The following is a 13,273-nucleotide window of genomic DNA, read 5'->3' as shown; positions in this document are numbered from 1 at the left end:
TTGGGCAAGCTTGCCCATCTGGTTGTTGAACACCTGGGTGCTCAGCCTCCAGTCCCTTTGAGGCCAGCCCTGTTCCAGGACATGTCCACTTGGATGCTCCCAGAGACCCAGAGCTTTGCCCACCCCCAGCTAAAGTGTCCAGCTTTGCCTTCCCTATCTCACCAAAATCTTAGGAATTTGTCCCCTTTTTTTCTCCCCACTGTTACCACCCTTGTCAAAGGCATTGTCACCTCTTACCTAGCTGAGAAAGGTGACTCAGTTGACCTCCCTACCTCCACCTAGTCCCCCTGACCTAACTGGATCTATTCTTCACTTGCACCAAGACCCTGGATGGTCTATTCTTGCCTCCAGCCTCATTCTCTGCCCCCCACCCCTAACTTAGCTATTCTTGGAGTTTAGGAGATTCATAAGAGTTTGCCTGCCAGTGAGGTTTTGTACAAGCCTGGAACACTCCCAGACACTTCTCCTTCCCATTCAGTCCCTGACCTGCTGGATAACTTTGGATATTATTGTGACATGTAGCTTCTTCCAGGAAGCCTTCCATGATGCTCCACCCCTCCAGATGAGGCTGGGTACCCTGTAACAAGGCCTTACTGTACCTCAACTGAGCTCATATCATACTGTCCACTCCCTTGAGTCAGACACCGCCAATCCCTGGTTCTCAGCCTGCTGACAAGCTCTTAAGAGACCCTTCATAGTGGTTGGATGAGTAAGTGAATGAGTGTTGGGGAGTGAGATGGAGTGAGGTGGGATGGGTGTGTTTTTTTAAGGATAGAGATGATTCAAGGTTGGGATAGGACAATGAGGATTATGAAATAGGACAAGAGAATGGATTGGGCAAGACCAGGGACCCCAAGCCCTCCTCCTTGACCTGCTGTCCCTGGCAGCTGTCGAGAAATCTACTAACATCCCGTGCAGGACTGGCTCAGGCCCAGCACAGCCCTGCCCCCCAAGGAGAGTCACCACAGGCGTGTACAGGTTGGTTTATTTACAAATATACTGATGTCTCATATTTTTTTTTTTTGTTTCCATTTTCTGCTTTTGTGGGAAGAGCTGAAGGTGATAGTGGAGGGCAGGGTGGGGGTGTTGATGTGGCAAACGCTAATAAATAATTTAACAATGACAAGTTATTAAATAAAATGTGTCTGGGGATGGCGGGTGGGCAGTGAGAGTCTGTACAAGGGAAACAGAGGAATGGCCGGTGGCCCAGTCCCCACATCCAGCTGGGCTGGGCTCCTGGGGGAACCCCAGTGGGGTCGGGGGGAGGGCACCAGCAAAGAGGCTCATTCGAAACAGCACCTCCCAAGGGCCAAAGGCTGGAAGGTCCTCCTGCTCCCCCAGCCCCCAGGCCATGTGTGCCTGGGAGTGTGGGTGTGTGAGCCTTCATGTGCGTCTGGGTGTGAGAGTGTGTGTCCATGTGTGTGCGTGTGAGCGTGGACCCCCTTCCCCACAGGGCGAGGTGAGCCCCAGAACTGTGGGTTCTCTGAAACAGATGTGAGAGCCTCACCCAAGGGGTGCCCAGAGCTCAGGCTAGGGCCAGGCAAGACTCAGCCACTTCTCCCTGCTCCAAGGTTCCCTGTATGTGAAGTGAGAGTTCCGCCAGCTCCAGATGGGTGGGCGAGGCAGGTGAGCCCCCTAAAGGAGAAGAGGCTGCCCCAGTCCCATGCTGGGTGCCTGACCCTGCTGGGCCCTGCTCATCTGGACATGGTAGACCCCCTCCACCTCTGCTTCCTCCAGGAAGTCTCCCAAGATGCCCAGACCACCTGCACTGACCCCTTCTCTTACAGCCTCTGCTGGATCCATGGTCTGACCCTTGGAACCAGTGTGTCCCTCTGTCCATGGAGAAGGCAGACGAGGCTCTAGCTGGGGACACCAGCCCACTTTATTGTCCCTCCTTTGCCCTCACCCACTGTGTTACATGGGGTAGATTCCTTCCTCTCTCTGAGCCTCAACTTCCCCAGCAGTCCCCTCCCTGCCCGCCACTCACTTTCTGCCTCTTCCTTCAGAGACTAAACTCTTCTCTCTTCCCTTGGACTTCCCCGCACCCTCCACAATGACCATGGTCCCTCACTCTGGAGGGGAAGGAGGTCCTGGCTACTCACCGCCCCCCAAGTCAAGGCTGCATTTCCTCCCATGATGTGGGAAGAGTCTGCTCCCCTCACCTGAGCTGGACCCCAGTGAGCCTGCCAGCTCTGCATGCTTCTGCTGGGCGACCCTGAATATGTTTGTTTCTCTCTCCTCTGGGCCTCGGGTTCCTCCTCTGAGAAATGGGTCCTGAACAAGGTCTGGGACAGAGCGCGTGTGTCTCTCCTTCTAGGACAGGCCCGTCAAGGGCGGGCCCTGCATCTTGTTCTTCTGCCCAGGGTTGGGCAGCAGAGTCTGGGGAGCCTGGGAGAGGCTGGGGGTTGGTGCTGGTTAGGCGAGCCCCTGCAGACAGTGAAGGAGTTACCTAACCACAGCTGAGGCGTGGCTCAGGCATGAGGGGCTCTCTGAAGTCCCTTCTGGCTTTGACATTCTGTGGGTCATGAGCGTGAGTGTCCCTGGACCAGCTCCCGGCAGAGGGCAGAGCCCAGGCTGGACTTGGGGTTTGTGAGGCCCTGGAGTGGCAAGAGTGACTTAGTCATGCCCCTGACCCGGAGGTCATTCACCCATGTTCTCAGCTCCACCTGTCACTGGCTGGCTGTCAGAGGGCTGGTTGGTCCCTTCCCCTCTCCTGGCCCAGATTTTCCAGCTGCAAAACAAGGAAGGGGCTGGACTAGATGACCCATTCCTGAGGTTCCTTCCACCCTAGAGTCGGGTAGAGAAGGCCAGGCCTCCTGGGGGCTGGGGCACCCTCCCCTGGCCCTGCCCAAGTGCCGCTCCATGACGGGACGGTGTAAATGCACAAGGAGCAACAGCAGCCTCTCTCAGGAAACCAGCATGGCCGCCGGAGACCAGGAGATGGCCCGGGAAGGACCAAGGACATCAGCCCTGTGGAGATTCTGTGTGGAACAAAAAGGGCCTGGAAGGGCCACGCTGGCTGCGAGGGCCGATGCTGAGCTGTGTCTCCCCTCTGACAGCTGCCCTGGTGACAAGAAGGTGGGGTTCGAGCCCAGGAGTCAGGAAGGACAGGGAGATGGGCCCAGTTCACTTCAGAGAGACTGAGTTTTCCCTAGCGGACAGAGGAGCAAAACCACAGAGCAGTTGGCGAACCTTGAGGATCCCAGTGCGGGCCAGGCAGAGGGGCCCAAAGGCAGAGAGCATCGCCCTTTTTGCTCGAAGGCTGGACAAGCAGACGTCAGGGTGGTGGCCTAGGGCTTGGAGTTAGAATTAAAGGCAAGACTGTGAGCACCTGGCTGAGGACACAGTGACCTCCAGGGGTCACTGAGAGCAGGGCCCGTCAGTCTTACCTCACTTTCTTTTTGGCAGGGTCAGAGTTGAGTGAATTTGGGGCGGGGGGTTGATACAGTGTATGTAATTTCCAGCAGGGCGCAGAACAGGGCGGTAAGTGTGGTTGGAAGGTGTCACCCAAGGAGTGCGGGACTGTGTCAGCGCCAGGCAGGGAAGGCCCTGAGAGCCCACACGCCGTGGGCGAGAGGCACAGAGTGGGCTCCCAACACACACGCGCGCGTGCGCGTGCACACAAACACAGATGTGGCTTAGCTGTCACGTGTGTGTTATGGTCAGGGGATTCACTTGTAGAAGGAGAGGGTGAGTTTCCAAGGTTACGTGGCCTAACTCATTCACAGGCTACATTAACAGAGTCAGGGCACCTAAAGCTGGGAAGGTGATGGGTCTGCTCACTCTGGCTGGCTCATGTCAGTGGGAAGACTGGGTTTCATCTGCTCCACACTTTAGAGGGAAAGCTGGAGCCCAGCTGTGGGCACAGCTTTAAGAGGAAGAGCTGGAGACTCTGGAAATGCCTGCCTTTGAGAGGCAAGGACTCAAGGTGAAAAAAGGCAGAGGTAAAATCAGCGGAAAAGGGCAGCTGACTCGGGGCCTGCTGAAGTAGTGGGCTCCCTGACTTGGGAGGTATGCAAGGAGAGGCAGAGTGGGCTTGGCAGGAGCCAAACCTCAGATGGAGGGCCCAGTGGGTGATTTGTGAGGCCCTTTCTACCTGGAGGTTCTGCCATTTGGCCCCGCTCTGCCTGGTTCTGAGCGCCCTGTCTCTGCCCTTGGAGCAGGCTGGCAGCTGCCCCGCCTGCTCAGGCAGTCCAGCCCCCATCTGGGCCAAGGCTGCCTGCGGTCCATCTGAGTTCACCTGCTCCAAGCTCACCCCATCCCCTCCTGTTCCTCCCTCCGCTCCCTCCTTCCTCTCCTATTGCTCTAAGAAGAGGGGTTCCCTCCCCGTGTCTGGCCTCTTTGCCCTCTCTCACAGGGCAGGACTGCCCAGCAGAGGCCCCTCTGTCTCTTTCGGTGTCTGCATCTGTGTGTGTATCGGCGCTAAGTGTGCCGTCATGTGTGTGCACATCTGCCCGTGTGTCTCTGTCCCCACGGTCCGCCTGGGCTCCACCTACACTCCCCAGGGATCCCCCTCAGGGCATCTGGCAGGCCCTGCCCCATCTCTGCTCCAGGCTCTGGCTGGGAGGGGTGATCCGGGCTGGTGGGCCAGCCCACAGAGATGGGGGAGGTGGGCGCCAGCACTGGGTACAGGTGCGCCTGCTTCTCTCAGGTAACAGGCATGACACACAGCCGTCCTGGGACGTGCACAGGGGCCCTGCCTGGGCCTATGCCTGGGCCATGGAGGTTGGTTGGACAGAGAGGATGTTTAAAAAAATAGAGAGAATTTAAGCTTCCCCAAAAAGATGGGGAGAGAGGAGGCGATGGAGGCCGAGGTGGGCTGGGAGGTGAGTGGCTGTCTGAGAGCTCTGGATCCCTGGGGGTGACACGGTCTCTGTGGGCAGGACACAGCCCCTGCCCGGGCTATGCCCGTCTGCCTGTCCGGCTGTGCCCAGGGGGCACGTTAGCCAGGCCCAGCTGGCCGAGGGGAGGGCACCGTATGGCTGTCTGTAGAGTCTGTGCAGGCGGCGGGGCCGGGGGTGGCGAGGCTGGCCGCTGTGGCCCGCGGTCCCACCCGGGGCCCTCGCCCAAGCGTCCGTGCGGCCAGCTGGCTCTCAGGAGGCGAAGTAGGAACTCTGCATGGAGTAGAGCCGGTCAATGGGGTTCCCCACGCGGGCCTGCAGGGAGCCCACGTCGGAGGAGCCGAGGAAGCAGTCGCTGAGGCTGGTTAAGGAGGTATCGCTGTCGATGTCATGGAAGATGGAGTCGTTCCCTGGGGGGGCAGAGGGGGCGTCAGGACTGGGGTGTGGGCAGAGGCTCCCGGGAACCCTGTCGGCCCTACAGGCTGTGCGGCTGGAGGCGAGGGAGGGACAGGATGACCTGCAGGGTGGGCAGTGCCCACAGAGGGGCTGGGGACTGCAGAAAGGGTCTTGGGGGTGCCCCCTTCCTGTCAGGAGGAGGCCATGGGCTCTGTGGGCCTGAGGTGGAAGGGGGCTGTCATGGCCCCAGGCCTGCCAGGCCAGGCCGGGAGCAGGGGCGGTGCCGGAGCAGGAGGGGGCGGGGCAGCTTACCATAGGGGTTCATGTGGTCACCTGGCATTTGGGGCGGCGTGAGGCCCTGCTGGAAGGGGTCGCTGCTGCCGTAGGGGCTCTGCTCCATGACGATCTGCTGCTGCGGCGGGGCCAGCGGCGTGTAGGAGGCCATCATGCCTTCCATGCGGCTCGACAGGACCTCTGGGGGCAGAGGACGCCGTCACTGACCGTCCCCGCCTGCCCCGTCTCAGAAGCCGCAGGAGCCCTCACAGATGCGCCCGGGGGTCCCACAGACCTCCCACGTATCCCCTGGCCCCTGGCAGTCCTCTGACCTCCTCCGGACTTCCCCAGGGACACCCGATACCCTGGCCCACAGGACCACGGCGCCCGGTTATTAGAGCTGCCTTCCCCAAACACAGTCCAGTCCAGCTCCTCTTCCAGACTCAGTTTATCAAAAATCCTCCAAAGGCCCTGTCCTCCAGGAGCTCACACCTGCCCTTGGGCGAAACAGACACCGAAGCAGGCAGTATTGACTCAGCATGTGGGGGCAGCGAGCACCCTACATCTGGGAGCATCAGGACGGATCCCAGAAAAGGCTTCCTGGAGGAAGGGGGCCCACCTCCGTGTGACTTAAAGAACCAGCCGGTGTTTGACAGGCCGCGCAGTGGGCAGCTCGCCAGGCTGAAGGGCAGCAGAGGCACGGAGGAGAGAGACCGCCTGGTGGGAGCAGGGAGCCGCGTGTGGGGCTGGCGAAGGCCCAGTGTGGGGAGGCAGGAGCTGAGAGATGGTGCCTGGGACCTGGGCTGAGGGGGTCCCGGAGGCTGTAGGAAACCAGGCTGTAGCTAGAAGGGGCTGTGGACAAAGGCGGGAGGCCCCAGTGGGAGGAGGAAGCCAGGCGGAGGGTCTGGGGTCCCTATCGAGGGAGACGAGAGGTGAGAAAGAAATCAGCCAGGAGGAGCCTGAGGGACTCCAGCACTGGACTTGGCCACTGAGCAGCGCATGTGGGACAGGAAGGGTCAGAGGTCACCCCGTGGCACCGGGTGGGTGGTGGTGCCATTTGCGGAGACCAGGTGGGGGTGGAGCAGGGGTGCTGGGCGCCCTGTGGTAGCAGGGACAGTGATGTGGGGTACAGTAGGGCCATGATGAGCTCAAGGGGACTGAGGAACATTCTCGGGGGGGCTGAGGCTAGGGCAGCTGGGAACTCCAGGCACAACACAGCTCGGGGACTGGCTGGTAGGCCTGAGGCAGTGCCTGTAGCTTCTGGAATCCAGGCTGTCTGGGGAGAGGGGACGGTGGGAGAGGAGGGGAAGAAGTGGGCCCTGATGCCAGTGCCTTGAAGCCCTGGCTTCCGCTAGGGACACTCTGCCAGGAGTCCTGAGTAGAAGGGCCCTAGCATCAGCCCTGGAGCCCCGTCTTACTTCAGAGCACGCAGCTCTGGGGCCCCCACCCCATTCAGTGGTTCCATGTCCCCAGGAGGCCTGGGAGACCAGCTCTGGCCCAAGATGTGGAAACAGCATTTTGGCAAAGCCTGGTGTTAGAGGGGGGCTGACTCCTGCCCCTTCCCCTGGCCCCTCACCCTCCAGCAGGAGCCCACCCCAACTCCTCAATTCCCTGCCAACTTTCTCTGGAAAGTTCTCTGGAGACTTCCGCTGGATTCTGCTCTGGGCAGCAGACTGTATGGTCATGGGAAACGCACAGCTTAGGAGCCCCACGCTCCAGGCTGAGGCCCAGCTTTGTTCCCAACCCGCTGAGTGATCCCAACAGGTCCCTCAATCTCCCTGAGCCTCAGTCTCCTCCTCTGTGAAATGGGACAGGACAATGCCCTTCCTCCTGGGATCTGCGAGAACTAAGTGAGAGGGAGCATGTTGGAGGATGAGGACAGTGCTCAGCACACGGTGACAGTGCGAGGAGGACGGCAGTTTTAATATCGGAAACCCTGCCGCCCCTCTGGGCTGCCCTGCCATCTCTTCTCCATGTCCTGTGGCCGCTGTCACCTCTCTGCTTTACTGAACCCAGCTGGTTCCAAAGCAGCCGGTCCCTGAGCTGACAGCCTGAGTGGAAGGCTTCTTGTCGTAAGAGACCCAGCCGGCCAGGCCCGGCCCCGGCCCCAGCCCCGGCCCCAGCCCCGGCCCCACCCCCAGCCCTGGCTCACCCTGGCCCAGCCGCTGGGAGTTCTGCTGCTCCTGCTGCTGCTGGTGCCGCCTCGCCAACTTCTTCATCTGCAGGAGACACAGTTCGTGCCGGTCCCTCCTGCCGCCCCACACCCCACTCCCACTCGTTCCCCGCCGCCCACATCAGGCGCTCTGTCTTCTGCCTGCGCCCCCACTGCACTTCTGCCCAGTGGGGGTGGCAGGTGGCCTCTCACCTTTGCTCTTTGGTTCTGAAACCAGACCTGAACCACGCGCACACTGAGGCCCGTCTCTGCCGCCAGCGTCTCTCGGACCTGCCAGGAGAGAGGGAGCGAGGGAGACAGGTCAGGACACTGGGGAGATGGCGCGGTTGGGGGGACTGATGAACGGGTGGGGAGGTGGAGGGATGTCCCCGTCCCAGGAAGAGGAGAAGGGGAGGTGTCTGGAAAGGCAGCGGGTGTGAATCAGCCTCGTCGCACCCCAGCTGCCCCTCACCTTTCTGCAGGGCTTGGAGGAGACCTCGAAGGAGGCCTTGAAGGCTCTTCGCTGCTGCGTGGTGAGGATGGTCCGGGGCCGCTTGGGCCTCCGTGGGTCCTTCCCATCATCCCCGCTGCCCTTGCTCTGGCTGCCCTGCCCCTTGGCCGGCTTCATGTCCCCATCCTCGTCTTCACTCTTTACTGTGGGGAACACAACCCAGCCCATCAGCCTTGCACTCTTAGGCAATTTGCTGCCTGATGTGATTGATTCCCTGACCTCTGGCCAGCACCTGCCATGGCTGGCCTCAGACACCCTGGAGATCCCAGTCCAGAATGCCAACCTTCAAGAAAACTAATTCCGCTAGTCCAGCGCCAGCCAGGCCCCAGGGCCCAGAGAACCTTCTTCCTTGGAGCTTCCAGGGACTAAGAATTGAACGGCAAAGACCACACTCCAGATGTTCTCGCATAGGAGCATTCATAACCATGACACACACACACTCGCACCCACTGGCACTCACACCTACAGACTGGCATGTGGGCCCGCCAAGGCTTGAGCACGTGAAGCACATGGGACACACCCACAACACCACATCCATGCCCCAGAGTTGTGGGTCTCAGAGACGCCAGACTCAGATGGACAGCAGAGCCTCCCTCCGCCACGTGCCTCCTGCTGCCCCACATCTAAACTGGTCTCCTTCTTCCCAGGCCTGTCCTTCTCTGAGAACAAGCCCCTGTGGATGGGGCTGTCCCCTCCCTTAGCAACCCCTCCCCCACCTGGCCAGCCTCTGCCCTTCCCACAGGAGTCCAGGCAGCCACAGACCCAGCCAGGGTGGTGCTCTGCCCAGGGTCAGACAGAGGGACAGATGAATGGGACTCACTACCTCCAGGGTCCGGCAGTGACACAGCCCGTCCGTCTGTGCTGATCCTGTGCCCATGGGCTCTAGGTTGTCCCAGGAGCCTAGCAGAGAGGAGGGTACCTCTGCTCCCTGCCCCAGGCCTTCCTCTAGCCCCAGGAACAACAAGATGCCAGCCACCCCTTGACTTCTCCCACCCTAAGACTCTTTCCTGGCTGGCCCTTCCCGCCACGAGGGCTCTAAACTGGCATAGTCCCTTTGGGGGTCGAAGCAGAGTAGAGGTGCCTTCATCCTGTGAAATGGGGTCTTGCCCTCCCACCCATCTGAGAAACAGGGACCAGCTCATGTGAGCACATGTCTACACATGTCCATTTGCCCATGTATACACATTCCTGGGCACTGATACCCACATGTGTATTTATGTGCTTGTGCGTGCATTTGTCAGCACATGCATGTGCACATTTGCACAGGTATGTGCGCCTCACTGGCAATGTCCGCGGGTGCATTTGTGTGCCTGTGGAGGTGTGTGTGCATATCGATGTCCATGTGCCCCTGCACAAGTGCACGTGTGTACGTGACCACACCGCTGCACAGACGCATACAAGTGTGGGTGCATCGTCTGTGTGTGGCTCAGGTCCTGGGGCCGTGAGTGCGCTTCTCCGGCAGGTTCACCCTGCCATGGCACCCTGCCCAGCCGCCTGCCCTACCGCCCACCCCCCCACTGCAGCCAGGCTCACCGGAGTCGGACTCGTCGGGGCTCACAGAGCTGAGCAGGTCCTTCTCCTTCTCGTAGTCGCCCTTGCACAGCAGCTGGCCCTCCTTGAGCACAAACTCGTCGCCCTTGCGTAGCTGCCGCTCACAGACGCAGCAGCAGAAGCAGCCCAGGTGGTACACGCATTCCAGCGCCCGCATCACGAACTCGGTGGGGGCGATCTTCTCCATGCAGCCGCTGCACTTGGCAGCGAAGAGCCTGCGGGGGCACAGAGGGCACGTTAGCTGGGCTCGGGGGTCCTGGCCACTGCCTACCAAGAGCCTCTCCCTCCAACCACGCTGACCCTCCAGCCCAAGTGGGAGAAGCTCTTCCTGGGCACAGAGCCACACAGTGAGGGCCGTGCAGCCCTCCTCCTCTGGCTCACGGGGCCCAGTGGCCTCCAGTGGGCTCCGGGCATCTGGTCCGAAGGGCCCTCTCCCATGCATGTCAGCTCAGAGCCCTTCCCGCTCAGAGACACAGTGGCCACTAGAGGGCAGAATACAAGGTCAGCCTCAGCCTCTCTCCAGAACCAGGTCTGCCCTGCCCCGAGGGGAAGGGCAGGCAGCCCACAGGTCCATCCACCCGCACTCAGGACCCGCTCTGCCTCCTCCCTGCCCCTCCATCACCCCCCACACCCAAGCAATCCCCACCCGGTCCAACCAGCCACCACGCACAGGCCCCTCCTCTCCTTTCTGAGTGACTGTCCCAGTCCTCTCCCTGGTCTCTGGCCCCTCCAACTCTCCACCTCACCCTCCAAGATCTGTCCAAAACACACACTGGGTCATGCTGCTTCCCTGCTCTAGACTCTTCCATGGCTCCCTAGTGCCCTTAGGAAAACATCAGGTTCCTGGGTCTGGCACTCAGGGCCCTTCCCTATCCTGCTTCTTCTCTCACCCGCTCTGCTCCCCAGGCTGTGCCCCGTGGAGTTCCTCCAGAGCCCCATCACCCTGGCCTTTCTTTCTCTCTCTGGCCTTGGGCTTGGCTAACACCTCCTTACACCTCTGTTCAGTTTTAAGCGTTGCTACCACGAAGAGATGTATTTACTGAGCGCATGCGGCATACCAGCCGCTGTTCTAAGCACTCTGCCTGCAGAACCACATTTAATCCTTGCAACAACCCCGTGAGACAGGAAGCAGGATCAATTCCATTTTAGAGATTAGGAAATCGAGGTGCTGAAAGTCGCTTGCTCAGTCACTTGGGTAGCAAATGACGAAGCCGACTCTGAGCCTGGCCCTAACCCTGTTCCTCCCCTCTGAGGACACGAAGCCCGCCGGGGGGCTGCAGGCTCCGGCCAGTGTGTACAGAGAGGTCCAAGCAGCAGGGCCCCTCCTCCGCCCACCCCTACTGACCGCTCCTTCCGGCCGCCCATCCCTGTCACGTGCCCTGCTCTGTGGGAACTCAGCCTCAACAACACTTTGATGGAAAAATTTATGAAGAATCAAATTATTGCTGCTGGGAGGGAATTAAAACCATTTTTCATTCCCCGCGTCCCCGGGCCACGTCTGTGGGCGCCACCTTGGGAGTGCTGCGCGCGTCCCATCCCTCTTTATGGCCCGTCATCACAGGCACAGATTACAGCTGCAATTCTCCACTAATCGGTCTGGAACAGCCATAAATGCGAGGCACTCGGCCTGCCTCCCTTCCCCGGGCTGCCATCAGCGCCGCCCACGGGCAGCAGGCGAGGCGCGGCAGATGGGGCCAGCCCGCCTTCTGCCTGCTGCCCCTGGCACGGGCCAGGGCACTCAAATTGGGGGCATCCTCAGCAACCCTGCCACCCTTCCTATTCTACCCAGCAGGCTCCTACTCATCCTGCGATGCCCAACTCCAATGCCACCTCCTCTGAGAAGCCTTCTTGGATGGCCCAGTCTTGGGAAGGTGGCCTTCTTTATGCTCACCTGAGCTTCTCCAGCCTCAGTTCCTTCTACCATAAAACGGGATGTCAACAGGACATCCCTCCAAGGGCTGTCATCAGAATTCAATGATGCTGAGCATGTAGCTCGGTGAGGATCACAACGCCGTGACAGCATGTGCCCCGGTCAGCTACCAACTCTACAGTGGTTCTACAAGGCGGGGCCTCACTCCGCCTGCTCCTCCAGGAGGCCTCTGGGACTGCTTCTGGAGCAGGAGAACGAAGGTTGGGGTGTGCTGAGGCTCAGGCCAGGCAGACTGGACCCCACCCCCAGCCCACACAGTGTGTGACTTTGCAAGAAGAACCCGAGCTGGATTTTGGCTTTAATTTGGCCCTTTGCCTGGATACCTTTGTTCAGGGCACAACCTACCCGACTGTCCACGGCAGCCTCAGGCAGAGACCCCATCGGGCTCAGCCAAGGGGCTGGGGAAACAGCCAGGTTGGCAGAACCTGCTGCTCTGACACGGAGCAGCCTGCTCCTCTCACTGCCCCTCTGTGCCCTCCCCACACCCCACCTCCTGTCCTAGGGGTCCCATTAAGGTCCTCAGCTGGCCTCTGTGGCCGAGTGGACAGCCACATCTCTGTGCCAGCATGGCAGGGCCAGGGGCTCAGGCGGAGGCCAGCACACCTTGGGTGGCTACCCGGGGAAGGCCTTCCTGGGCGGGGTTGGGGGCAGCAGGGCGGGTGACCCGCATTTGCAGGCATTGCCACCGTGCAGGCTGTATTCAGAAGAGCCTTGCTAATGCCTTGGCAGCAGGGGGTCGATTGCTACTTTCTCCAAACTCATCAACACAATCTATTATTAATACTTCTCCAAAGGCTCCGCGCCGCCATTACGGAGGCAGCGCCAGCCACTCGGGCCTCATCTGTTATCTAGATTGCAAAAACTCGGGACATAAAACAAACGGCGCACACTTTATAAACGGAATGTGCCATCCGTTTGGTGGCTGAGCATCTCTCCTCCCAATAAAACATCAGGGGGGACACATGAAATACTCGCTCCCAAGTAGGGGGTGCCTTTGTCTACTGTGCAGGGGTGAGAGCTACTAATGGCATGTGTGGAAGGGGTTGGGGCACCAGCGGGGTCCCCTCTTCTCCATGATCCCCTACTCCCCCCTCAGCCCCTCCCACCACGGAGGGATTGGTGGAAGCGCCACTGAGAAGCAGACCCAGCCACTGGCCCAATGCCTGATTGATTGATTCCATGCCTTCTGGCGACTGGGCATGTCATTTCCTCTCTCTGAACCTCAGCTTACTTATCTGCAGAATGGGTCCAACAGCCCCGCCTGCTTCTCGGTGTGAAGGCGCAGTAAAGAGCCAGTATCAGCAGCGAGCACAGAGGGCATGGTCAGTGGGCTGGGGCCGGCTTTAGAAGAGCAGAGGTGCAGAGCTGGTGGGGATGGAGGGTCTTCCCCAGGGCCCGCCCCCCTCCCCTCGCTGGCCCCAGGGGCTCTGGGGCCTGGTGTGAAGGGCCCTGATTTGGAGCCCAGGCCCTGATCTCAACCCTGACTCAGCCGCTTACCTGCTCTGTGACTCCGTGACCTTGGGCAGGTCAGAGTCTCAGGTTCCTCATCTGTATGATGGGGACAATAGTCCCTACTCCTCACAATTGTGCTCGGGATTGCAGATGGAGGTGTCCCTGAT

At 60.2% G+C, this 13,273-nt stretch overlaps 1 protein-coding gene across 4 annotated transcripts in view; it reads right to left on the bottom strand.

Annotated features, from left to right (window-relative positions):
- Positions 1-5,073: 5,073 nt before the first annotated feature.
- The window catches only part of LMX1B (LIM homeobox transcription factor 1 beta), a 75,101-nt gene continuing 66,901 nt past the window's right edge, over positions 5,074-13,273 (bottom strand). The window contains exons 3-8 of one of the 4 annotated variants that reach the window (XM_090276013.1): positions 9,698-9,939; positions 8,135-8,316; positions 7,876-7,953; positions 7,663-7,729; positions 5,550-5,711; positions 5,074-5,251 (exon numbers count right to left, since the gene is read on the bottom strand). In XM_090276013.1, coding sequence (XP_090132139.1) covers positions 5,094-5,251; positions 5,550-5,711; positions 7,663-7,729; positions 7,876-7,953; positions 8,135-8,316; positions 9,698-9,939 — 889 coding nt within the window. In that variant the 3' untranslated portion in view covers positions 5,074-5,093. Of the gene's footprint in view, positions 5,252-5,549; positions 5,712-7,605; positions 7,730-7,875; positions 7,954-8,134; positions 8,317-9,697; positions 9,940-13,273 lie in introns of all 4 variants that reach the window. The other 3 variants (XM_090276012.1, XM_090276014.1, XM_090276015.1) reach the window with 3 other exon arrangements.

This window comes from Furipterus horrens, unplaced genomic scaffold (genome assembly GCF_987537825.1).
Source record: "Furipterus horrens unplaced genomic scaffold, mFurHor1.1.pri manual_scaffold_4, whole genome shotgun sequence".
Taxonomy (NCBI): Eukaryota; Metazoa; Chordata; class Mammalia; order Chiroptera; family Furipteridae; genus Furipterus; species Furipterus horrens.
The sequence above is the reverse complement of the archived record's forward strand: the minus strand, read 5'-3'. Positions and strand labels throughout refer to the sequence as shown.